The sequence below is a fragment of the Danio rerio genome, chromosome 12, assembly GCF_052040795.2.
Source record: "Danio rerio strain M-AB ecotype USA chromosome 12, GRCz13ab, whole genome shotgun sequence".
NCBI lineage: Eukaryota > Metazoa > Chordata > Actinopteri > Cypriniformes > Danionidae > Danio > Danio rerio.
This window is the reverse complement of record NC_141032.1, coordinates 31,222,273-31,247,051: the sequence shown is the minus strand read 5'-3', so window position 1 is coordinate 31,247,051 and position 24,779 is coordinate 31,222,273. Positions and strand designations below refer to the sequence as shown.

Below are 24,779 nucleotides of genomic sequence, written 5' to 3'. Positions count from 1 at the left end.
TGAATTTAAGTCGCAATTCCAAGTTATAAAGTCAGAATAAGTTATAAAGTCACAATTCCGAGTTGGCTATAAAGTCGGAATTTGAGGTTATAAAGTCATAATTCTGAGTTTTAGTTGCAATTCGCAGTTATGAAGTCAGAATTCCAAGTTAGCTATAATGTTAGAATTCTGAGTAATAAAGTCGCAATTTTGAGCTAGTTATAAACTCAAAATTCCAAGCTATAAAGGCAGAATTGCAAGTTATAAAGTCGCAGTTCCGAGTTAGCTATAAAGTCGCACTTCCAAGTTACCTAGTCAGAATTCCAGCTTATAGTCAGAAAGTTATAAAGTCGCAATTCCAAGTTAGCTAGTCAGAATTCCAGCTTAGTCAGAAAGTTATAAAGTCGCACTTCCAAGTTACCTAGTCAGAATTCCAGCTTATAGTCAGAAAGTTATAAAGTCGCAATTCCAAGTTAGCTATAAAGTCAGAATTTCAGGTAATACAACTCAGAATTCTGAGCTATTAAGTAAAAATTCAGAGTTATAAACTCAGAAATCTGACTTTATAATTTGAAATTCTGACTTTATGACTTGAAATTCTGAGTTTATAACTCAGAAATGTGACTTTATAACTCAGAATTCTGACTTTATATTCAAATATATATATATATATATATATATTTTTTTTATTAGTCAGTGGCGGCAACGGGCTTCCATAAATGGCAGAATGTCCTATGAACACTGAGCTAATTCTCTTGAATGAGATAAAAACATATGGCATATTCCATTGTTTCACACACGAATTAACTTTAATGAATCAAACTTTTATAATTCCTTCCGAATCAATGCAATGTTTCATCTGCTGGTATTAAATATAAGAATTTAATTTCTTTCTCATAATATTTAGAACATTTAGAATCAGAATTCTTTTGGTAATTGGCTCTGAAATCAAATGTACTTAGAATTCAAATTACCCTAAAAAATACACTGTTGTTTGATTTCAGAATAAATGACGATGAACTTATTATTTTCAAACCCAAAACATTGTCAACATGCCTTTTTTTGCACAAATAAATCGATTCTTTTCACTGAATCAGAAACATTGATTCATAAATCTTTCAGAAATGTGAATGAAGATATTATGAATGGCTAAAATATTTCTGTTTGACGTTCCTCAAATGCACTTAAGCAAAAGTATAACAGTCAAGAATCCCGGCTTGTGTTGTAAAGCGGAATCCTTCACATATGAAAACGAAGCTCAGTTCTCAAAAGTGTACATCGGCAACTTTTGAAACACGGCCATACAATCTCTGTATTCACAACACGAGTGGGACACCGTAGATGGCAGCCTCACAACACACTCGTTGTCTGCGAACAGTTTCGTTTTTACTTTGAAGTGACACATTTAGTGGAAGAGTAACCAATTTTCTTGTAGTAGGAAATCGACGACGTTATGATATCGGCGGCGGTCATATTGACGTGAATATATGATGTCAGACCTAACTTACCAGGAAAACAACCTAAAGCAGCGCGCGTTTAAACCAACACAACATGTGGAAAATAAGTGCTTTTTTGTAAGAGCACGAGAGACCCCAGGCTCTTCGTACAAAGTATGTTTGAGCAAAATAGGCACATTAAAGTCACCCCACCCAACTACGTAATTCACTGTCTCTGGTCCAAGAGAGCAAACAACAGTTCAGTGTTTGGCAGACTCACACAACGCAGACTGAGAGGAAAAGCAGCAAGACGGTTATAAATATGATAAGAACGAAAAAACCATGGCTGCGGGGAATAACATAAGGTCAATTGCGCAATGTGATGAAAAACATTTACATATATATTCCGAGCAAAAATTTGCAAGAGAGAAAAAAACGTGTTTTTCCCCCTCCCCTCTTCGGGACTCCACTAGCGAGTCTTTTCTAATAGTAAGCACGTCTGTTTAAACCATCTGAAAAAACATGCATTGCATTGGAAGACAGCATATAGACTAGTAATTCTGAGTTTTGCTTTTGGAAAGTCCAGTTTTGATGTATATTTTCCACCAAGTAAAACAATAACATCATTAAATTCATTTTTGAAGCAATCATGACAAACCATACACTCGCTTTTAAATGCAAAGGGGAAACTGCTGTCTAGTTTGAGATCAAAGCAGAAAGTGTTCACAACTACCTGTATCAGCTTTTATTATTTAAAGAAACTGTGCAGTAGTTTGACATGTTGGGGATACATCTGGAACTGGTTGGGGTATATACTGTACCGGACTAAAGCTAAATCGGCTGAGACGTTTACTTTAGCATGAATATGTTTGTTTTGCCTTTAAAAAGTCACTGCAACACCATCTATGTTTCTAATTTTATGCATGTCTATTCTTTCCACCCAGTACCATCACATCTGTTCATTGCTAAACTTTAAGGGGTTCAGTAACATTGAGTGTCGCCATGGAAACTGGCTGTGTTTCTGGATAGAGTTACTGTGTGATTTAAACGGATAAGGCCATAATTGTCAAAACAAAACAATTTGTGTGAACATCAGTCAGTCATGTTCTGTAAAGTTATGATATTTAGAAGCAGATACAGTCTTTCCTCTCTTTTTTTCATGGGGAGTCGACAATAAGTTTAAAAATGCAAAGAAAAACAGAAAAACACACAACTCAATGGATTCCTCTGCGATGAAGGAGCATGGCTTACGTGCTGTAGACCATGACTACTTCACAACTGTTTCCATTCTGTCACTGTCTGTTTGGTCACTAGCACCACCTATCACAGATGAGACTGGAAGCGGCCCTTTAGAGCATTTTAAAATACCACACCATGGTAATCCTGTTCAAGACCACTTCCATCCCTTCTTTTTTTCTCCCATCTAATGTTAAAAAGTCCACCAGAAAGGTTCAGAGTGAATTAAGTGATGTAGATACGGTGGAAGTCATTTGCTCCGAATGCAGCGTTGCATTTGGGGCACTTCCTCTGGCGAGTGTCATAGCGAGTCTTCAAGCATTCATAGCAGAAGACGTGGAAACACTTGGTGAGGACCGTCTCCTTATCACGAGTATTACAACAGGGGCAACGCAATTTAGCCTAGAAAAGATAGAAAAGTCAGGTTAGGCACAAATAATAGTGATACAGTTTCTATTCCAGTCAAATGTTTAGATGCTTAATCCATTATAATGACATACAAATTGAACAGTGCAAATATAAATTCTTTAGAGAATTAAATCTTAACATTATATAAAAAGAAGAAAGAACAAAAATTTGTAAACTTGATGCGAAAGATGAAGACGATAAAGTAAAATGGGAGCCATATATATTTTAATAGAGCTGTCGCTGTGATACTCCTCATTACTGTTATTCATGTCCTCCATAATAACCAATGAAGTACAGCAATGTAAAATTTTTGGTGTGACAGAACTGTGACAAATGTCAATCTAGAGTGATGTTGAAAGATGCAAAAAGGTCATAATGGTGTTTGAAAAAAAAAGTCTAATACAAATGAAACAAGTCTTATAATAATATTCTATGCATTTTTCTTTTCACTAGAGGGACATAAACATGTCAGGTTTCATTTAAAATAGTTGCTTATAAAAGTTCATATTTGAAAAGTGTAAGTGACGCCAATTTTCACTGTTTTGGTAAACTACTTTTAACTCAAATAACCACTCATTACAAATGAGATATGCAGAAGAGCATCTCTGAATGCATAGCACGTCCAACCTTGAGGCGGATGGGCTACATCAGCAGAAGACTCCACCAGGGCCAACTCCTGTCAGCTAAGAACAGAAAACTGAGGCTACAACTCGCACAGGCTCAACTAAATTGCACAATAGAAGATTGGAAAAATGTTGCCTGGTCTGATGAGTCTCCATTTCTGTTGCAACATTTGGATGGTAGGGTCAGAATTTGGCATCAATAACATGAAAGCATGGATCCATCCTGCCTTGTATCAACGGCTCAGGCTGGTGGTGTAAAGGTGTGGAGGATATTTTCTTGGCAAAATCTGGGTCCATTAATACTATTTGAGCATCGTGTCAACACCACAGCCCACCTGAGTATTGTTGCTGACCATATCCATCCCATTAAGACCACAGTGTACCCATCTTCTGATGGCTACTTCCAGCAGAATATTGCACCATGTCATATAGCACAAATCATCTTAGACTGGTTTCTTGAACATGACAATGAATTCACTGTTCTCAAATGGCCTCCACAGTCACCAGATCTCAATCCAACTGAGCACCTTTGGGATGTGATGGAACAGGAGATTTGATTCATGGATGTGCAGCCGACAAATCTGCAGCAACTGTGTGATGCTATCATATCAACAAGGACCACAATCTCTGAGGATTATTTCCAGTACCTTGCTGAATCTATGCCATGAAGGATTAAGGCAGTTGTGAATGCAAAATAGGCTCCAACCTGGTACTAGTAAGGTGTACCTAATAAAGTGGCTGGTAAGTGTATATTATATACATAATAATAACAATATTAAAAACATACACAAAACAGAACTATTGTGAAAAATGATTACAATTTAAAATAAGTGTTAAATGTCATTTAAGAAATTCCAGCAGAATATTTTTAGGATTCTTTGGTAAATCTTATTCAAAACAACAAAAACAGCAATTACTTGAACATCTTGTAAAATTATGAAGTCAATTTTACACCATACTATAGATCAATCACTATAGATCATATCCTTTTTGAACCAGAATTTAAAAAAAAAGTATTTACTGTGCCTAAACCTTTGATTACATACATCAAATGAATAACTGAAGAGCAAATCTTCACCTTATACTGATTAATTTCTTCTTGCAGAATCTCATCAGCATCCGTGTACACCTCAACCTTCTTCTGCTTCTCCAGCTTGCGCCTTAGTCTGGATAAGTCCTCCTGAAATAAGCAACAGAACACCAATGTTTTACACATTCTTCCCACTCATCTGTATCCCAAACACATCTACAACACGCATGCCCATGTACCTGTGCTTTCTTGAGGTTGACACTCTCCCTCTCACGGGCGGTGCGGTTGTCTAGTACCGAGGCCTGGATCTCCCTCAGCTTGGTCTGAGTGTGTTCCAGCTGTACTTTAAGGTCTTCGGCCAACTGGGCCGCCTCCACAGCCTGAGCCATCATGCAGAAAGACAAGCATTAAACACACACACACACACATCTGGAAATGTGCACTAATGGTTGGTTAAGCTGAGTCATGGTTGTCATGGACATGAGAACAGAGGTGGGCGTCTGTGATCTTTCCGGATTTACCTTGCGCTTGTTGAGCTCCAATGCTTGAGTGCGCAGCGCCAGCTCTTTCTCCAGCGTGGCCAGCGTGCTCTGCAGGACGCCCTCCTTCTCTTCCAGTTTCTGTACGACCAGCAGCTGAGCGTCCACCTGGGAAGGGCAGTAAAAAGGAGATGATGCAATCACAGCAGTATTGTGAAAACAGAAGTTGTTTACTGCTTTTATGTGCAGGCTTTTTTGCCTTAAGACATGAGAGGCCTCCATTCAAGCAGGGATGGACAAACTATTCACACAATTATTTTTTTTCTAGACATTTGCTTTTTGTAGGGATGATGCTTTAGACTTTCGGGTACTTTACCCTGAATTACAGGTAGTTAAGGGCCCTGTTTACACCTGGTATTAACAGAGTTTTTCATCGATCTGATACTAAGTGGTTTGCTAAAATGCCTTACAGTTTTCAGTTAATGTTATCATGCATCTCTTGTGATCACCCGTCTATCCTCTTGTTTGATCACACTTTGTTGGGAACCACTTAGTGACACATATCTATTAGTGCAGTGTTTCTCAACCACATTCCCGAAGGACCACCAGCTCTGCACATTTCCTTGTCTCCTTAACCAAAAACACCTAATTCAGATCATAAGCTCATTAGCAGACACTAAAAGACCTATAATGGGTGTGACCGACAAAGGAGACATCCAATACATGCAGTGTTGTTGGTCCTCCAGGAACGTGGTAAAGAAACACTGTATTAGTGAATGAATTAACCTAAACAACATGCTTAATAGCTAGTGAGAAAGGATGCATTTTAATACCTCTTTTCAACTGAGCAGTACGGTTCAGTTCACTACAAGTCACCTGATCAGGCTCGTGTATCCTTACTTTGTAAGAATGATGTACGCCAGGAAGTTGCAGTCGATATCATTCTCGCTCAAATGAAATCATACGGGCCATTCATATATTGCGTTAATTGTGCACTAAAGTTCCAAACAAAAATTGACTATGACCAAGTCTAATTATATATAATCTTATGATCTTGCCACATAATGAATTAACTACACATCTCAAAGGATTATCGGATATCATAAGCATCAAAAGGATATAGTTAACGGTTTCGCTGCCCACAGTGTGTTTAATTTTGTGAGGTAATTAATAAACTTGCATCTGAAAGTTGAGGTTGTTGGTCACTTTTTCGTTTTGTGTGGTTTATTTATAAACTAATTTCAAGAGGAGCACACGCTTCTGATTGAACACAGCTGGTCATGCATTAGCCAATTCAGGATTCACCAATTAGACGATTCCTTAGTCTCTATAAATACCTTAAGTTCCATATCACAGCCATCTTCGTTTAGAGAAATCCCCTCTTCCGCCCCTACTGCTCCTCCTTTCTTAGATGGGTGGCACAGTGGCCCAGTGGTTAGCACTGTCACCTCACAGCAAGAACATTACTAGTCCTTACCAAGCCAGCCGACATTTCTGTGTGGAGTTTACATGTTCTCCCCGTACTCACGTGGGTTTCCCCTGTGCCCCCTGGTTTCCTCTCACCATCCAAAAACACACAACCTAAATCAACTGACTAAATCCAAAACCGGCATCATAGATGTGCTCCTAGTAGGTAGTTATATCTTAATAGCAATCCCTATCCGTTCATTAGCTACTACAGCAGGGAAGTTTCTGAGAACTACCTGAGCTCAAACTCCCCTCTCGCCATGCAAAGGGAGGAAGCCCTGGGCTCGAAGACCTTATCAGCTCACGACTCCCTCCTGCGCCAGCACACCAAACATACTTTGTAACTAATCATCAGCTAGGTGTGAACTCTTGAAATTAGTAAAATATATTGATGTTGTAATAATTAAGTATTGACTTTATTAACACCAATGCTCTCCATTTAGCTGTCAATCAGTAGACCACTGTAAGGCACAAGTAAATGTCTGTCAAGAATTACTTTTGGGATGTTTTGAACAAAGCCATAGTCAACAAGTTAATACAACCCACAACTTTATGATTATAAAAATTGGTTGCACATGTAAGTGCAGGGGTGCAGCTATGGATTCAGGGCCCTCTGAACAATGTACTGACTTGGGCACACCTTAAATCTAAGCCCACCTTCTGTGAAAGTCTGTGTCGCCCCCTTTTAAATTTCAAGGGCCTTAATCAGAATGGGCCCCTGTATAATTTTTTTTTTCTCTTGCGCACCTGGGTTTTGAAAGTGAGCACTTGGTCTGCCAGCTCCTCTTTCTCCTCCCGCAGAAGCTTGTAAATCTGGTTGGATTTGATTCTCTCACTCATTAGTTTAAAGTTGGCATCGTCTTTTTCTCGCAGCTGCTGCATGAGCCTGCTGTTCTGCTCCTGCATGTCTTCAAACGCCTGTCCAGTCACATCCATCTCGCTCAGCAGAGCCTCTTCCTCCTGAAAGGTGCGCATGGGTACGGTGAGATAACCTTGCATGCATTTGCTTCAAAATTACAGACGTTGTTCTAAAAAGATTCTAACACAACAACTAACTTCACCTGTTTAGTAGCAGCCAGCTTTTTCTGCAAGTGTTCGATGGTCTCTTCGGCCACACGAATCTTGCGTAGAGCGTCTTCGTCTGCCAGCTTTTTGCTTTCTTTCTTTTCCCTCTCCTCTAATTCCCGTACTCGCTGCCTCAACTCTTCCACCTACCAGGCAATGTTGACATTAGCATTAAGGGAAAGACCACCCCCAAGTGAATTGCATGTTAATGGTTTTGCCACACAGAAAGACAGCCAAGCCCATTTACCTCTGCTTTAGACTTCTTTTCAGCAGCCATGAGTTGCACTTTATCTCGCTGCTCCTTTGGTGCCGATTTGTACATGTCTAGCAGAAGTTTCATTTCCTTCTGAGACTCCTGAGCTTTTCTGTTGGCATGACACAAATGATGTGTGGGTGACTCAGATCCAAAGTTCATTAAATGCTACATAATATGTGATATTATAGTTGCCTAAAATAGAGCAGACGTAGGCAGAAAATGACACATACTTGAGCTCTGCCCTGAGCATCTTGAGAGTGTCTGAGTCCTTCCTCTTCAGCTCCTCACTGCGCTGTCTCTCCCGCTCTCTCTCTCGCTCTCTCTCTCTCTCCGCCTCCCGCTCTCGCTCACGTGCTCGCTGTCTTTCCAGCTCTCTCCTCCTCTCTTCCTCCTCCTCCTGATCATCATCTTCCTCTTTCTTCACCTCCAGACCTCCATCACCCACACTCTCCTCCAGTATCAGCGCAGTTGCTTCTCCACTCTGGCACTTCAACTGAAAAACAACAGGAGCGACAGTATTACATTAGTTCATGAAAATACGATCATTTGAAAACGGTAACAGCTCAACATATACGATAAAAGTGCACTGAATGGTGCGCAATGATTTTATTTTTTTACTTTCATCCTGAGAAATCTGTAGAACTGATTGGATCAAAGTAATGTATTTTACAAATAAAGAAAATAAGATATTTATTAGGAAAAGGTTTGGAATGAGTCACTTTTAAACATTCATTCATTTTCCTTCGACTTAGTCTCTATTTCAGAGGTTGCAACAGTGGAATGAACCACCAACTTTCTTATGCATTTCATTTTAGGTTAGCTACAACAAGTTACCATCAAGTTACCAATCCGTACTGAAATTTTAAAAACTCTGTGAACATTTGAACGCTGTTGAGAACTTTCTTAAACAGCGCTGATTTGAAACTGTGTTCACGTATTAAGCCTGGTTTATAATTCTGCGTCAAGTAACCGGCGTAACCCACGGCGCATGCAATGCGCGTAGCTGTGCATTTATACTTCTGCACACTGTCTCTGTTGGTCTGCATTAACACTTCCGAAACGTTAGTTGGCAGTGAAGTGTAAATGTTCCTCTGTGTCGAGTTTCTTCGCTGCTGTTTTGCTTTTCCTGAACACTTCCTGGATGCACAAGTGGCTCAAACTCGCTCATTTTGAGGCAGGAACTGGCGGACGTGCAACAACTTTAACTATGAGGTAAACACAAAACTAAACTTTCCATACGGAGCTCCTTCACAGGACTCCACACTTGTAAACAATCGCTCCATTGGGCTAGCGCCACTCGCGCGGCTTTCAGTCCCGACCAGACTCGTCAGTGCTACCAAGCCGACCAATCACAGAGCTTGCGCTACGCGTCGTTGCGACTTGTAGTTACATTTTTTGAGAGGTGCATGTCAGTAACGCTGACGGCCACGGCGAAGGGCTATGCGTCAGCGCCATAGAATACGCCGGCATTTGAAGCAGAAGTATAAATCAGCCTTTAATCAGAAATGACTGTGATTGGCCATGAAGGTCATCAGTTCACCGAATTCACAGCTGTTTACTGAGTGTAAACACAGATACACGGACACTGGAAGGTCAACGTCAATCAGCTGGTTTGTCTATAAGCTGACATAAGAGCAATATGCTGATGATTCACGCCTTTAAAATGCTTCAATGTCCCTGTATCTTTGTTTACACTCAGTCAACAGCGATGAGTTCGATGAACCGAAGACCTTCACAGCCAATCACAGACATTTTTGTTGAGCATGTAAGCACAATGGCAAATCAGCGCTGTTTAAGAACGTTTGCAGAAAATGCAAGTTTTTAAAACTTCAGTATCTATTGCTACTGAATTCCAGTATCGTGACAACCCTATTACCTTGAGAACAAAAAGGCTATTTAATTTTTCTATTAGTAGTATTTAACTATTTTGGCACCATTTTCTCAGTTGGAGTTGTTGTAATAAATAATTGAAAATTTGGTGTAATAAAATCTATGTATAATTATGTGTGTATTTAGTATGTAAGTCAAAGTTTGTTTTCTATGTATAAACAGTTGTTTGCCTATCTGTTAGTGATATATTTTAAGTGACACTGCAAAAACAAAAATAGTAATGCATCAAAATTAATGTTGTTTTTAATTACTGACATAAACCTGTAATAATCAATTTTTCAAAAGTCTGTTCATCTAATGTATAGAAAAAAATATATATAATAAATTTGTTCATAAACTGTGAATTGAAGGGTTAAACTTAATTAAATTTATTTTGGTATCATTAATCATAATTAGCTAGCAAGATTAAGTAATGGTTAGCTTTGTTAAATTATTTATGAATAAAGCACTTTGGGTGTATAGCACTGTTAAAAGTTCAATACAATTGCATTCATTCATTAGCTTTAATATGAAAAGACTCTTTCAGCATATGTAGACACACATTCTGCATATGTAACAACGACGTTAATGTATGTTTCTTTGTTTTCTCATGGTGGAAAAACATATTTGTAACTGTATGTTTCCAGCCAAAAAACAGAAATGGTGAAAAACCATAAAACTGTCAATGAAAGCCAGTATGAGCAATACCTTGTTTATTTCCATCTGTGTTTCACGTAATTTCCTCTTATATCTCTGCACATCTCCTTTCAGCTGATGATTATGGTTCTGCAGACTGCTGATTAAGTGTCTCATTTCTCTGTTTATTGGGCCTGAAAGAAAGAAGGAGATGGTGATGCTGATAGTCAGTCAAATACAATGACAGACAGGCATCTTTATGACGCTAAGCATAAAGTAAACCCCAGCCAAAACCACGAACAATCAGGGAAACGATGACAGGATACACCGCCCCCACGGACTTCCTTGCTGCAGCCTTGGTTACTGTAAAACAAATGGGCTTTGGGAAAGACTCCACTAATGTATCCCACTGAACTGAACCTGCCGAGCATGTCAACCATAAAGAATAAAATGAAATGACGTTACCTGCTTGCTCATTGGCTGCAAGATTCTGTTCAAATTCAATCCGTAACATTTCATACTCCTTGCGGACCTGGGCTAGTGTGTCCTCTAGCTGAATGACCTCAGTGCGTAACTTCTTCTGGAGGGACAACTCATCGCTCTAGTACAACAGAAATACATTCAAGCATTTACAAGAAGCACACTCAGGATATAACCTCCACATGTCTTCAGCAGTGTTTAACAAATGTACATTTGAGATCTTCAATTAAACAAACTGAGGAATAAATCACAGAGAACACAAAACGTCAGAATGGCCTTAAAATGAAAATGTCTAGCAAAGCCCACAGGGTTGTCTGTAATACCAAGCTTTCACAATCAGCAGCTTCAAAGGACTTTTAAGAGCATGATTAATTTTAAATAAAGCACCATTGTAATTCAAAACCTGGCATATGTTGTGTCCTTACTGTACTTAACATTTTATTTACACTTAGGATATTTAAATGCAGTTTCTGAAATATTGATCAAAATGTGCATTATTTATGTCAGTATATGATATATATTCATTCATGTGAGTTATTCATGTCAGTGTTATCTAAATTTAAGATTTTTAATTTAAGAATAAACCCATACGCAAATTCAATTTCACTTTCACAGTCCTGTGTATGTTTTGAAGAACTTTCAAGGTCTGAAACTCAAATACTTACAAGAACCATGGGAACCATCTGTATTGGGAACACTAGAGTTTGAATGTTCCAACTTAAAATAAATCTGTTGTTTTAACTCACTTTACATAGAATAGCTTAATGTATGAATTTCCCCAAAAAAACATTTATTGCACTTAGAGCTGGGCGATATGGCAAAATAAATTATCACGATAATTTTTTTCATATCAGTCGATATCGATATTTATCTCGATAAATGTAAAATCTTTATATCTATCAATTATATAAGATTTTCAGCATGCCAATCGCTTTGTGCAGCTGATTTAACACATTTAGTGAAATGTTTTAGCTGTCTGACAATATAAATAATAAAATACTAAACAAAAGAACAATCTTAATTCAGCATTTACTTGTTCAAGTTTTCAACAACCAAAGACATTACCTACAAGCTATTGGATATTATTGTTCAACATCAGAAAAAAAAATAAACCTGGTTTGGAACAACGTGAGTTAATAGTCACAGAATTTTCAGTTTTGGATGAACTCTCCTTTTTATGGTGAGTATGGTGAATTTAGGGTGAAATATACTTTAATGTATTTTATTTAGGGATGCTAATGATCTATTGATTGTCGATAACGCTTTAATTGATAAACCTTATCGATGACTGATTAAGCATGGACATGTAAAGGTTTAGTTATGCTTTGCGCTGAGACGCATCCACGCATTACATCATCAAGTGTGTGCAGTTTATCTTATGCTGTCACCCTCTTGACATCCCATATTGCGGGTTGCATAAAACCTTGTTATGCGCATATCTCTGATATATCCGCGCGTGTTTTAACCAAATTTGTCTGACAGACTAGCACAAATAGGCGTATGCAGACTCTCAATTTACAAATCACGCATCACAACGAAAACATCCGGGGAGCGAGCCGGGGAGCCTCCGTTTACACAGCGAGCTTCTGAGCGCCATCCAAGTTTATTCTCCCAAGGTAACCCAAGAAATCTATTAGTGCTGCAAAAAGACTGTCCAGTTCATGCTGCTCAGACCGCGCTTAGATAATGAATTAAAATGAAACCATAAAAATAGTTTTATGAATTGTTTTGGCGCTAAAGCATATAGCAGGCTTGTGTTAAAGCACTTCACCTCAGATGTTATTCGTTCCTCTTGTTTATGCTGTAGATATCTGACCAACAAAATATACATCAAAATTAAGTTACACATCATACAAAATGAAATTCATTACAAAAAGATAAATTTTCAAGGAAATATATTTATATTTATTTAGTTCGTGTCCCCCTTAAACAACTGCGGGTGGATGATACTTGGCTCCGTGGAAAAAAAGCTGTTGCTGTTCTAAACGTCTGTCATATATTTGCTGCATTTTTAATGTCATTATTTTAAAGATTATATCTTGAGCATCTGATTTCTCCTCTGTGATTATGTCCTTTAAATATATAAAGGCTGGTTCTTTTACCATCCATGAGAGACAATTGTGGTATTACAGATTTCAAAACAAATATTTTAATAAAAAGGAAACATAAGCTTGACATCAAAAGATCTTATTATTGTCTTAACAAATACCCTTAAATGATGCAGGCTGTAGTTTACAGCAAGCATCAAGTGTTCATTGAGATGTGATTGAGATTGTGTTGTCCGTCTGTCTTTTCAGGGGGTTTTTTTCTCGTAAGGCTTTCGAAAATGATGACATGAGACTCTGCTGGGTAGCTGCGCTGGTTTGCCAACACTTGTTTATGTCTGTAATTTCTTAGCATCTTTATAAGGGTGGTCTTGTTTTACATGGTGAAACAGGTCGTGGTGTTGCCTGCTTTTGATGACACGAGTCGTCTAAGTAGTTTGCGGTTCACGTTGCTCTGTTTTGTGTCGGATAGCGAAAAACTAAGTAGCTCATGAAATAGTGACGTTTCTTGTCAACAATAGCCGCGTTTCCACTATCGCGCCTAAAGCGAGCGAGCCAGGGCGAGCCAAGGCCAGTGGCGTTTCCACTGTCACTTCCGGGGCTTAATCGGGCCAAAGCGGGGCTTTTTTGGGGCCAGCGGCCGGCCTTTTTCGGCCCGCCGAATACCTTGGGCCAAGGAGGGCCAGCTGGGGCTTCGGGGCAGAGTGAAAGGAGAGACGGGCAGTTTTCTGATCGCACATGAGTACATGTGCCAAACAAATAAAGAAATAAGGGAAAGAAAACATCTGGCCTTATAGTCTGGGGTCTTTTTGCATATGGTCACCCTTATGTTTCCCTTTTAAATATAAGGCTGCTGCATAAAACAATAAGATAGTTTTAATTTATAGTGACGTTCTTTGCTGCGTCCTCCTTTGTTTCAATAGCGCATAATAATCATTACACCATATGAAAAACACAGCAGACAATAAAGGTTTTCGAGAGTTTTTGTCAAGTTTAAAAGGTGTGTTTATGCGCGTTTAAATGCCTGTATTTGTGTGTGAGACCGGGCAAGAGCGCTCCATTTACAGCTCTGTTGATGCCGCGAGCGGGCAGATATTGAGATAATACACAATATAAATACAACAGAACGACATAAAACATATCAAATTACGTGCCCACTTTCGTAGACTTTAAACAAAATATTATCATTTCTTGATAAAATAGCCTAAGCTATATTGAAATATAATTTAAAGAATTACAAATATCGGATATAAATAAAATCGCATTAAATAAATAAACCAATATAAAATAAACAAAAGCTAGCTATAACAATGTAGGTAGCCTATATACAATACATAAATCAAACCGTTTAAAGCCACATATAGCCTAACTTTCATTTTACAAAGACCTGTCTGAAATAAAAAAAGATTTTAGATATTTTCTAAAAACAATAAACACCAGAGAAGGTTTGAAATATTATTTATAAAGTATTTGGATACGACGATATTAATCTAATCGCGCAAACAGAGCAATATTTGTTTTATTGTATATATAGTTTGTTTTATTGTTTCATAATATATATAAAACGCATTGGGGGAAAGCCCAAACACAAAATGTGTTCTATATTCTCAAACGACTGTTTATGTTTTTATATGATGTGGTTAAATTTATAAATGAAACTTTAAATGAAGAGCTTTAGTGAATAGCTGCTGAGCGCAACAAATATGGCTATATTTTATTAGGCTACTCGCTCTTCATGTGCCGGAAACACTTAATAAGACGTGCTATATAGAGTTATAAAGGAGAATTTCTGTGGCTTTATATTATGGACGGGTGCGCTCACTGTGATGGGTCTGTTAGTGGCGAGAGCAATGCACAATGCCAACAGTCGGTCGGCGAGTAAACAAATGTAATGAATGGAAATACAGTACTGCTGTACAGTAACATGTCATTTGTTTGTTTCGGTTGTCTTCATTTTAATGGTTTCGTTTCGTGATGATTTTATGGTGTGCTTTATCTGCCTCATTCCCGCTGAAGTGGGCGGGTTGTGTGACGTTTGATTCGGGGGACATTCTGTGGGCGGTGTTTGCGTGACAATCTGTGAGCCCGACAGTGGAAACGCGACATGATTTCGGCCTCATTTCTCAACCTCCCGGGCTATTGGCCCGACCCGGCACGATTAAAGCCCTGGCTCGCACTGGCCCGATAGTGGAAATGCGGCTAATGTCGTTGAACTTTTTTTACCTTATTTCTTTCTTACTCCTTTCAGTGCAACTAACACTGTATGGCTGTAAACTTGTACGGCGTGCGGCAGTCGGAAGAGCAGGCTGCAAAATGCTTGCGCAATATTATCGAGCAATTATCAAACTGTCATTATCGTTTTATCGAAAGCGCTAATTGCACTGCAAGTGGATGTTCTCAGTCAGTACATTTGTATTGTTCTCCAGTGCAAACCTTTAAAGATCCTTAAGTTAAGGTATACTTTAGAAGTCAGCATCCTTGGAAGGCAAAATGACGAGATGAGATATCTTGATTTCTAGGACATTTTTAGTTAGCTTACATTTTATTTCTTCTCCATTGTTCTATATTGTTTTTCTTAGAAATTCGGTTTTATCTATACCAAATACTATGTTTTTTCAGATTTAATTTTCCTTTAATTAATTGTCAAAACCATGTCTAATCAATTGAATTTATAAAACAATTTATCAATTAGTCTATAATGACAGGGTATTATTAAAATGTCTGTTTCTTTATTCAGGGTTTGCATTGAAAATTCTCAAGTAATCAAATGCATTAAAGATTGTGCATTTTAACAAAGGTAGGGTTTCTGCGGCTTTCAAAATGTCAAATTTAAGAACTTTTAAAAAAAATTAAGATTGAATTTTATACTTTAGGGCTAAACGCAGAGGATTTTTCAAATGGCTTGGTTTGACCAATGGAAAAGATTTTTACCTGGTTCATAAAAAATGTTAATTTAGATTTTTTACATGTTTTAAATAACGTGTCAAAATATAAGCAAAATATTGTTATACATACATATATAGTTTTTTTTGTAACAGCACTTCATAACACTAAAGGTTATTGAATCACACTGAATCCGAAATTTTGTCCGTAATTTTCACACATTGAGAAATAAATTTGATCTAACGTTGACTTGTGAATCGCATTGACATACTGCCTCCGAAATCTTTGTCTGTCATAAAAAAATTTGAACCAGGTAAAAATTTTTTCCCTTTTTCGTATCTAAAAGAGTGCTTTGAAAAGTCTTTTGACAGTTCAAAGCCACCTTACAATCGAAAGGCAAAATACAAAATGTCACTTGAGCCACAGATAATTTTATGACAAACAGTGCATAATATAAGAGAGTGTGGCAGGCAGTTGATGCTGCTTGCAGTGAAAATTTCAGACTTCAGTGTGCAAAGGCCTTAAGAGTAACAAAATAACATAACAGTAAGATAATTAAATCATATCTGTAATTAGTTAATAAATAAAAAACATGTTAACGGTTTTATTAAGACGAATTGTTGGTGATTGGATGGGTGTCGGCCCTGAAAATCTTGTACCAGCAATAACTTTTAAACTACAATCCTCCTCACCTCCATGTGCTCAATCTGTCGTAGATGAGCATTTTTGGCTGTAAGCAGCAGAGCTCTGGCTTCATCCAGCTGCGTCTTCACACTCAGAGACTCATTATACAGCAGAGAGAACTGAGACTGGAGGCACTTGTACTCTGGCGTCTCCTTCAACACTTCCTCTGGGATATTCCTCAGATCCATCTACAAACGGATACAGAGGTCAGTAATACACCAGGAAAAATGAAATCCTTTTGATATGCCCCCACCCAGCTTCCTGCTTCAACAGGAAACAAGTTGAGACATGAAAGAAAACTATTGTCATCGGGCAATGCAAAGGCTTTTAGTGAACTTTGGCCACCTTTAGTTTCTCGCCCTCCCGAACAGCTTCCTGTAGCTCTTGCTGCAATTTTTCTAGCTCTGCCATGCGGCTGTTGGCAAGTTCCTGATTCTGCTCCAGTTCGGCATTCAGAGACTCAAACTGCAGGGCAGAGAAATACTCATTAAACAAAACTGACTTACTGTTACAGATTGCAGTTAACATTTTTATGCTATTTTATATGGGTCATTATTGTTTACTCAACAAAAGTAAAAACGTAAAGTATTAAAAGTCAAGTATTAAAGTATTAAAAATATTTTTGCTGCACTTTATATTAAATTGAAATTTTAGACTTAAACAGGGCTAAATGCTATTTTTTTTTTAAATAAGCCAACTAGAGATGATTTTCACCTGCCCATTTAAAAAATAATAAAAATTTAATACATTTAATAATACAATAATAATAATTTAAGATTTTTTAATTAATTTTCAAATATATCCATTCACAAATCCTATAACCTTTACCAAGAATACAACAAAACATAGCTTTCAATAACTTCAGTCTATAATAGTAATAAAATTGAGAGAAAAAATAAGACCTGTTACAAAAAGATTTAAGACCTACAACACAACATTTCAGTAGATTTAAGACTTTTTAAGGTTTAAAATTTTGCTCTTGAGATTTAAGACATTTTAAGACTTTAAGACCCCGCGAACCCCCTTTTATACATCACTTATTAATTTTTGTGAATATTAGATTCAATAATTATTTATTAAAACTCACATTTGTATTTGTAAAACTAATGTGTGGTCAACTAACATGAACAATTTAATTTCTTCAAACAAAGATTAATAAGTGCTGTAGACATACATGATAAATACTAAAATAACACTTTACCTTCTGTATGCTGAGTGTGATTTGCCCACCCGGTAATCCACCAGAACTGCCAGTAGCATGGTAACCAGTATTAAGCTGATTTGGAGGAAAGGGAAAAAAAAACATACAGGAAAATAACCAATAAACATTTGTTGTGCCACATAAACATATAATAATAAATGTGCCACATAATAATCGTATAATAATATTTTAACAAATTACTATATAATTGGTTTGCTTAATTCAATCTCATAACAATCTCATTCCTTTTCTCAAAATAAACAATAATACTGTGCTCTGTGATAGCAAAAAAAAAAAAAAACTGCGTGGAAAATATAAAATGAGAAGATGACATTAAACAGAATACTAAAGAGATGAACAGAAAGCTTACCTGCTCCAGAGCTTCTGCTAGGTGTTTATTCAGCTTCTGCTCTCGCTTACGGAGTTTCTCGATGTCCCACTGCAGATCCTCCACCGCAGTTTCCATCTCAGACACTTTAGTCTCAGAACTCGTAACTTTATCAACCAGTTCATTATACTACGGACACAAAGACATATCTTAAGGACACTACATACTTTTAAAATACAGTTTTAGATTAACAAAATTTAAAAGGGCAGCATTTATTATAAACCACTTAACTGTAAAAAGTCTTCTAGACAATTAAATAAACCTCTGCTCGCCTAAAACTTTTCAATAGTATTGTATTTCTGACAATGAAACAAAACACAGTTAGACAAAATGGCAGAATGCGATACCTCTAATGACATTTTGTGGTGTTTCCCTTGAAGAGAGGATGCAAGGTCATACAGACGATTATTTTCCTCTAGAAGTTTGCGGTTTGTGGTAGCTATGTCTCGCTGACTGTCATCTTCACATGCTGATAAGAACAAAGTGCACAGGTTTAGCAATTGGTCGCACAGTTATGAAACCAAAACATTCACTGACGCTTTGTTTCTGCTTAAAATCCACACTAAATGAACTGAACCACACAAAATGAACTTCTTTTACCAGCAGACTCGACTCGAGTGCACAGCTTGTCAATGCTGGTATGCAGACGGTCAAAGATGCAGACCATGCAGGCCACAGCACCCTTGCTGAACTGCATCCTGTCCTGCAGCTGCAGTGTGAGCTCCTCTTCACTGCTGTTATCCAGAATGGCCAGAAAAGCCTTTGCGCTCTCACTGAGAGGTGGAAGAGGCGAAGGGGCTACAAGAAAAAAGATCAAACAAATAAATTAGAATTTAATGAAATGGTTCATTTCAAGTGAAATAAAGAATTTGAAGTGAATGGTAAAGTTAGAGGCTATGAAGAGGCTCAATGTGACCTAGCACAGTGTTTCTTAAAACAGTGAGTTGCCGAAGCTTTCTGTTATGCTTTTTGATTTTGAAAGAACTGTTAGATATGCTGATGATGCTTATTTCAGATGTGGTTCAATCTTATTAGGGCTGCACTATGGAACAAAATCAATGCCAAAAGTATTAAATTAAAAAGCTTGTTGAATAACACAAAATAAAAAAAATAATACACTGAATTAACAGGTTCTTGCATTTTAATGACTTGAATTTCAGGGTTTGTATTTTTAGGTCCTGAAATTTAACATATCTGTTTATTCAAGCTGTTAATATTTCAACAAAAAATATTTCAAACACGTTTTCATACTTATAAATTCAATAAATCATATTTAATTTCCAGATTTCACTTACAAAATATTCAATAATACCCTTTAAAAATATGATGTATAATATTCAAAGGACAATTTTCAGTTCATTTTATTTCAGTTCAAATTTTCACTTCCATAAATTCAGTGGTTCAAATTTGACTGTTAAAATTCAACATTACATCCGGGAACTGTGGGAAAAGCCATAGATTGCAGATTGAAGATCGCCAGCTGCTCTTTCACCAGCAGGTAGAGATGGAATAATTTAAGTTTTTTAACCCATTAAATAGGCAAGAAAAAAGCTAATAAAGGCACAAAAGTAGCATTAAATATTAATACCAATGTCTTGGGCATTATAAGTAATAAAAGAAGTATGAGTAAAATGAGTAATTAAAATTAATTAAAATTAATCCAATTAGAAAATTAGACCAACAAATATATGTAGCAGATTTTAAAAATGTGTATCAAATACAATGCAGCAAACTTTTCAAATAGGCTGCAGAGGACGTTTTGAAAACATAAATTAATAAACTATGTTATATACATATAAATATATACATTAAATCGCTATATATTCTATGCATGATGTTTACCTGGAATTTCATCTGCCACTGGTGCTTCTGCTGACTTCTCGACAGAGTCAGGCTGCTGTTGCTGCTCTTGCTGCTGCTCCTTTTCTTGTGATGGTTGTTGCTGATCTTCCGTTCCTTCAGCTGCTACTGAAGGCTGCGGGAGCCCATCCTCTCCCTCCACTGGAGCCGGCAGTGGAGCAGACGGTTCAGGAGCAGGTGATGGGGCTACAGCAGGAACAGGAGCGTCTGCTGGAACAGGAGGGGTGGCAGGGATTTGAACCGGTGCTGGGGCATCCTTAGGCTCCACATGCTGCAGCAACTCATGGATGTTTTCTTCCAGCTGTGAGAACAGACAGTTCAAATGAGTCTTTATAACAGTACTTTTAAATGTTATGAAAGTGTCATGCATTTGATGCACTGTTTTGTTAAACGTTCATAATCTGTTGTAATAAAAAAATTTATGTTGAGGTAGAGTACAGCAAATAAGAACAGCAGTGGAATAAAGAATAAGCAGCAAACCTGAGTCCAGCAGCGGTTGACGATAAGCAGAGTTGTGTCATCGGTGGCCTGCCTTTTTTCCAGCTTCTCAATCTTCTCTCTCAACTCATCCTCCAAAGCCTGCCTCTGTTCAAGACGTTCGCAGAGCTTCTTGTTTTTGAACTGAATGACCTTCATGTCCATCTCCTCCTGCAAAAGACAATAATTAAGAATAAAATTGTAGAACTTCCAAAAGACAGTGTAGAGAATCCATCTAGTCTACAAAGTTTTAAAGCATATGACAGAAAGATGAAAACCCACATGTACAATATTTAATTCAGCAATATTTTATTCAGCAAGTTAGTGTCGAATTGATCAAAAGTGACAGTAAAAGACTTGAAGTTCATACTAGTGTTATTTTGACATGGAAAGAAAGATATACGTTTCCACAAAAATATTAAATAGTTTTCAACATAAGCCGCTTTTCCACTTTCGTGCTGAACTGAACTGTACTTTATGCTGAATCGTTCCATTCCGTGCCAAACAGCACAGATACGGTTTCATTTTCCACTGTCGTGCCGCAACAAAACTCTTCGGAAAGGTACACAAAACGCATCAGTTGTTGCCTTGGTAATGCAACATAAACAGCTCCCTCTGTTAAATTAAATTTAAATAAAGGTCGAAACTAGTTTTTTCATGTTTATGTGTAAAAGTGAAAGCAACCGCATGACTAAACACTATTATGCCACTCTCTCCTATGCTAAATATAGCTACAAGACACAGCCACCCCACAAAATCTTTAGATGTCATATGTTGCTCTGGGCAAATTTTAATTGGAGGGAAAATGACCAAAATGTAATGTGATGAGTGAAAATAATTGGAGAGAAAATAAATAATATATATAAAATATCCATACATAACAGAAAAATAAACAATGATAATGCAACAATAACAGTGGATTTGTATTAGTGGCAGAAATATATTTTTGGACAGGCCTTGTCAAAAGCGAGCAGGCACTTTCACTTATAAAAAAACATAACATCTAAATTAATTAATTTTTACTAATCAATTAAATTACACAGCAGTTTTATAACAAAAGTTGATAATGATATAAAATATACATTTTGATGGTAAAATATAACCATTTAAACTTGATGCATTAAATAATGAATGCATCATGAGAAATAAAAAGCAAATATGAAACACAGCATACCAGGATATAAAATTATATTGAGCAAACTACTACTCTTTTTATCTTTGTATTTTTATATTTTTATTTTTGCTACATTTATACTTTTTTTTCTTCATAATTAACAAGCTATAGACAAATTCCTGCTTGACGTTTTAGAAAATATTTTGCTTAGCTATCCAGAATATATTAAAGATCGGAGAACAAAAAAAAAAAAACACAAAAAAGATGTTAAGTGGCCCCATTTATGTCCAACTTATGTTTAACTGAATCGTATAAATGTTGAAAAACGGTCATTTTATTTTTATAAAATATTTGTCAAAACGTATTGATAATATTTTTTCAGTAAAATCAATACAGACATTTAAGAATCCATATTTATTTTATTTATTCATTTGACTTGTTTATTGGTGAATTTATATACTATAATTTAAATCCTAAAACAGTACCTTGGACAGCAACAGTGCCACTTCATATAGCTTTCAAACAAAAGTCCAAACAATAAAAAAAAAGATTTGACTTTCTACGGTGATGGCCGACATTCACAACACGCTGAAACCATCCTTCAGGTGGTATAGCCGGCATAACATTACAAAACAAGCCGTCTGGGCTTTGAGTAAAAAAAAAATGCATTTATTTTCTCGCTGTTCAAAAAGTCTGCAAGTTCGTGTTCCACGCATATAGGATGTTGTGGATTGTGGACATCGATGATTTTAAGCATGTCTGTCGGCACAGTTCAGCACGGTTGTCTAACCGTGCAGAGAATTCCAGGCTGAGAACGGTTTGTAATCGTGCCACGCTGTTCCAGGCTCAGCGGAGAAGCAACTATAACCGTATCAGAGAGTTCTTAGAACGGTTTGGCACGATAGTGGAAAAGCAGCTATATAATAATAAAAAAAATTTTCTTAAGCCAAAATCAGCATACTAGGCCCTGTTTACACACAGTGCTAATGTGTTTTTGTTAATCCAATCACAACATGGTGACACAAAAACAGGTGTAAAAAGAGTGCAAACAGTTGTGAGCTTGTCTGATCTTAAAAACTCTGAAAAGTAGATTATATAATTAGGTTTAATTGTTTTACAATGATTTTAACAAACCGTAGAAGAAACTCCTCCGATCCGGATGGGTTCAATGAGCGTTGTGGTAGTCTTCTCCTCTTTCTTCAGCTTTTTTTCAGGAGGGCCAGGAGGGCTGTCCCCTCCTGAGGGGCGCTTCCCACCCCCTGCACCAGACATGCTTCCCTATGAAATGGACATTGTTTTAGACAGCCTATTAAATTGATATCATCTGCTCACTCAAATGTAGTTCCAAACCTGCATGGCTTACAATTAAAAAAAATGTTATTATCAATTTTCAATGCATTAAAAAGATGCAAGCAAATGTAAACGGTGGCTGACACTGTCACTCTAAAACTTTCTGAAAGGGTTTCACAAAAAAAAAAGAAAGTTATTTTACTACTCTGTAAGTTTTAAGAAGGTTATTAAATAATTAAAGCCATTACAATATAAGAGCAATTCCATGCAAATGTCAACCTTACCATGAAAAAAATATAGTTTTCACCAAAATAGTGAAATCCTTTTTTTTGTGTAGGCTTGTATTTTCAGGACTCCAAAAATACACAATAATGTTTCTGTAAATGATTTCAAACACTTAAATTTGATTTACCAAAGTCACACAAGTGGCAATTTCACATCTGTCACATCCATAACAAAGCTTTTTCCTCAATAGATGCAGAAAATGTCAAATAAAATGTAATTAATCACTTTTGTTCTACAGAGAGACAACTCCTAATCCTTTAGATTAGCATTTTTTCTTTTGGACTGTGCAGTTTAATTCACAGAATTTCTGCAAAGTATGTTGCATACTGTAAACTTGCAGATTTTTTGGTCACATCCATAACATGTTTATTTTGCTGATTTAAAACATAAAATATGTTTACAGATTTATATTTTTCTGATGCCATAAATCTGTGGTTAGCAGTTTTGGAATATATAAACTGATATTTCAATATACCGTTTACATATACTTTCTCTGAGACTTTATGTTGTCAATGTTTACTGCAAATGTCACATCCATAACGCTGGGATTTCTCATATCTTGATTTAACAATGTTAGATCATTGCATTAGAAGACAAAACATCAAGAACTTTACTTTGCAATATTTATGCCCTGAACTAATGAATAAAACATTTTAAAGGGCCTTTAAATATGGAAAGTCAAACTATGACTTCTAAAGACCTGCAGAAACCCAATATGGGTACATTTAATTAAACAATATAACACTGTAGCACAGCATTACAACACCTTACTTCTGTAAGTGTATTTTACTAATATATAATTCTACACTGCTCTAAATTGTTTTGTTTTGTTACGTCTTTAGATAGCTTATTTACACGATATTAACTTGTAGTCAATAAACAAAACTAAATTAACAAATAAGGAGATTATCCAAAATGAATCCTCATAATCATGAGATCTTCTGTCATACTGACGCTGCCCAACACAGCGGACTTCCTTTGGACATTTAATGCATTATTTTGATTTATAAAGAAACGTTAATGACGCTCGAATAGTGATTTAAACACAACAAACGTTTTGTTTAGCAAACTTGTCTTTTTGTCCTATTGATTTAAAGTAAATGATACGTTTTGAAGCAAGTTTAGCTTCGATGCTAGCTGAAGCCTAGCAAGCGAGCTAACAACCGCCAAAGCCACGAGATTAATACATTATAAATTGCACTTTATTCTAATCATACATCGTATTCTATTAGACTACATTTTATGAACATGACTACTAAAAATAGATGTTAAAATATATTTGTGTTAGTGATTTTCTTTGCACCCATAAACAAACCTCCGCTCCGACCGGAAAACAGGAAGAACCGTTTAACTGTGAACACTGACACTACCATGACATATGACTGACTATCAAAATAAAAGTAACCCATTATAGACAGAGCGTCGCATATGTGTGAACAGCATGCCGTAGTTGGTTTTCATACCTTTTTGGACATTTTCTGTAAATCTCACAGATGCATTTTCAAGTGAGCGATTTGAATAACCTACAGTTGTGGACTCTTTCATTCTAGGCTGAAATTGTACGTCACTTCCCCCTAAAGGTGAAAAT

General features: G+C 36.7%; 1 protein-coding gene and 1 long non-coding RNA gene across 3 annotated transcripts in view; one reads left to right on the top strand and one right to left on the bottom strand.

The window, feature by feature from the left end:
- Positions 1 to 2,792, top strand: part of LOC147834494 (uncharacterized) — a 5,370-nt gene extending 2,578 nt beyond the window's left edge. Inside the window, exon 2 of the long non-coding RNA XR_015504274.1 lies at positions 706 to 2,792. This is a non-coding gene — a long non-coding RNA (uncharacterized LOC147834494). The remainder of the gene's footprint in view (positions 1 to 705) is intronic.
- rnf40 (ring finger protein 40) lies at positions 2,146 to 24,744 on the bottom strand. Of its 2 annotated transcripts, none has more exons than XM_087275446.1 (20): positions 24,655 to 24,744; positions 22,751 to 22,894; positions 20,506 to 20,673; positions 20,008 to 20,326; positions 18,766 to 18,963; positions 18,513 to 18,634; positions 18,148 to 18,294; positions 17,778 to 17,852; positions 16,922 to 17,041; positions 16,585 to 16,764; positions 10,950 to 11,085; positions 10,557 to 10,678; positions 8,210 to 8,472; positions 7,971 to 8,088; positions 7,720 to 7,869; positions 7,406 to 7,618; positions 5,234 to 5,359; positions 4,952 to 5,092; positions 4,761 to 4,862; positions 2,146 to 3,053 (listed from the first exon to the last, which is right to left on the bottom strand). In XM_087275446.1, the coding sequence occupies exons 1-20, from the start codon at positions 24,664 to 24,666 to the stop codon at positions 2,877 to 2,879; spliced, it is 3,033 nt and encodes a 1,010-aa protein (XP_087131572.1). In that variant the 5' UTR covers positions 24,667 to 24,744; the 3' UTR covers positions 2,146 to 2,876.
- Positions 24,745 to 24,779: the final 35 nt, after the last annotated feature.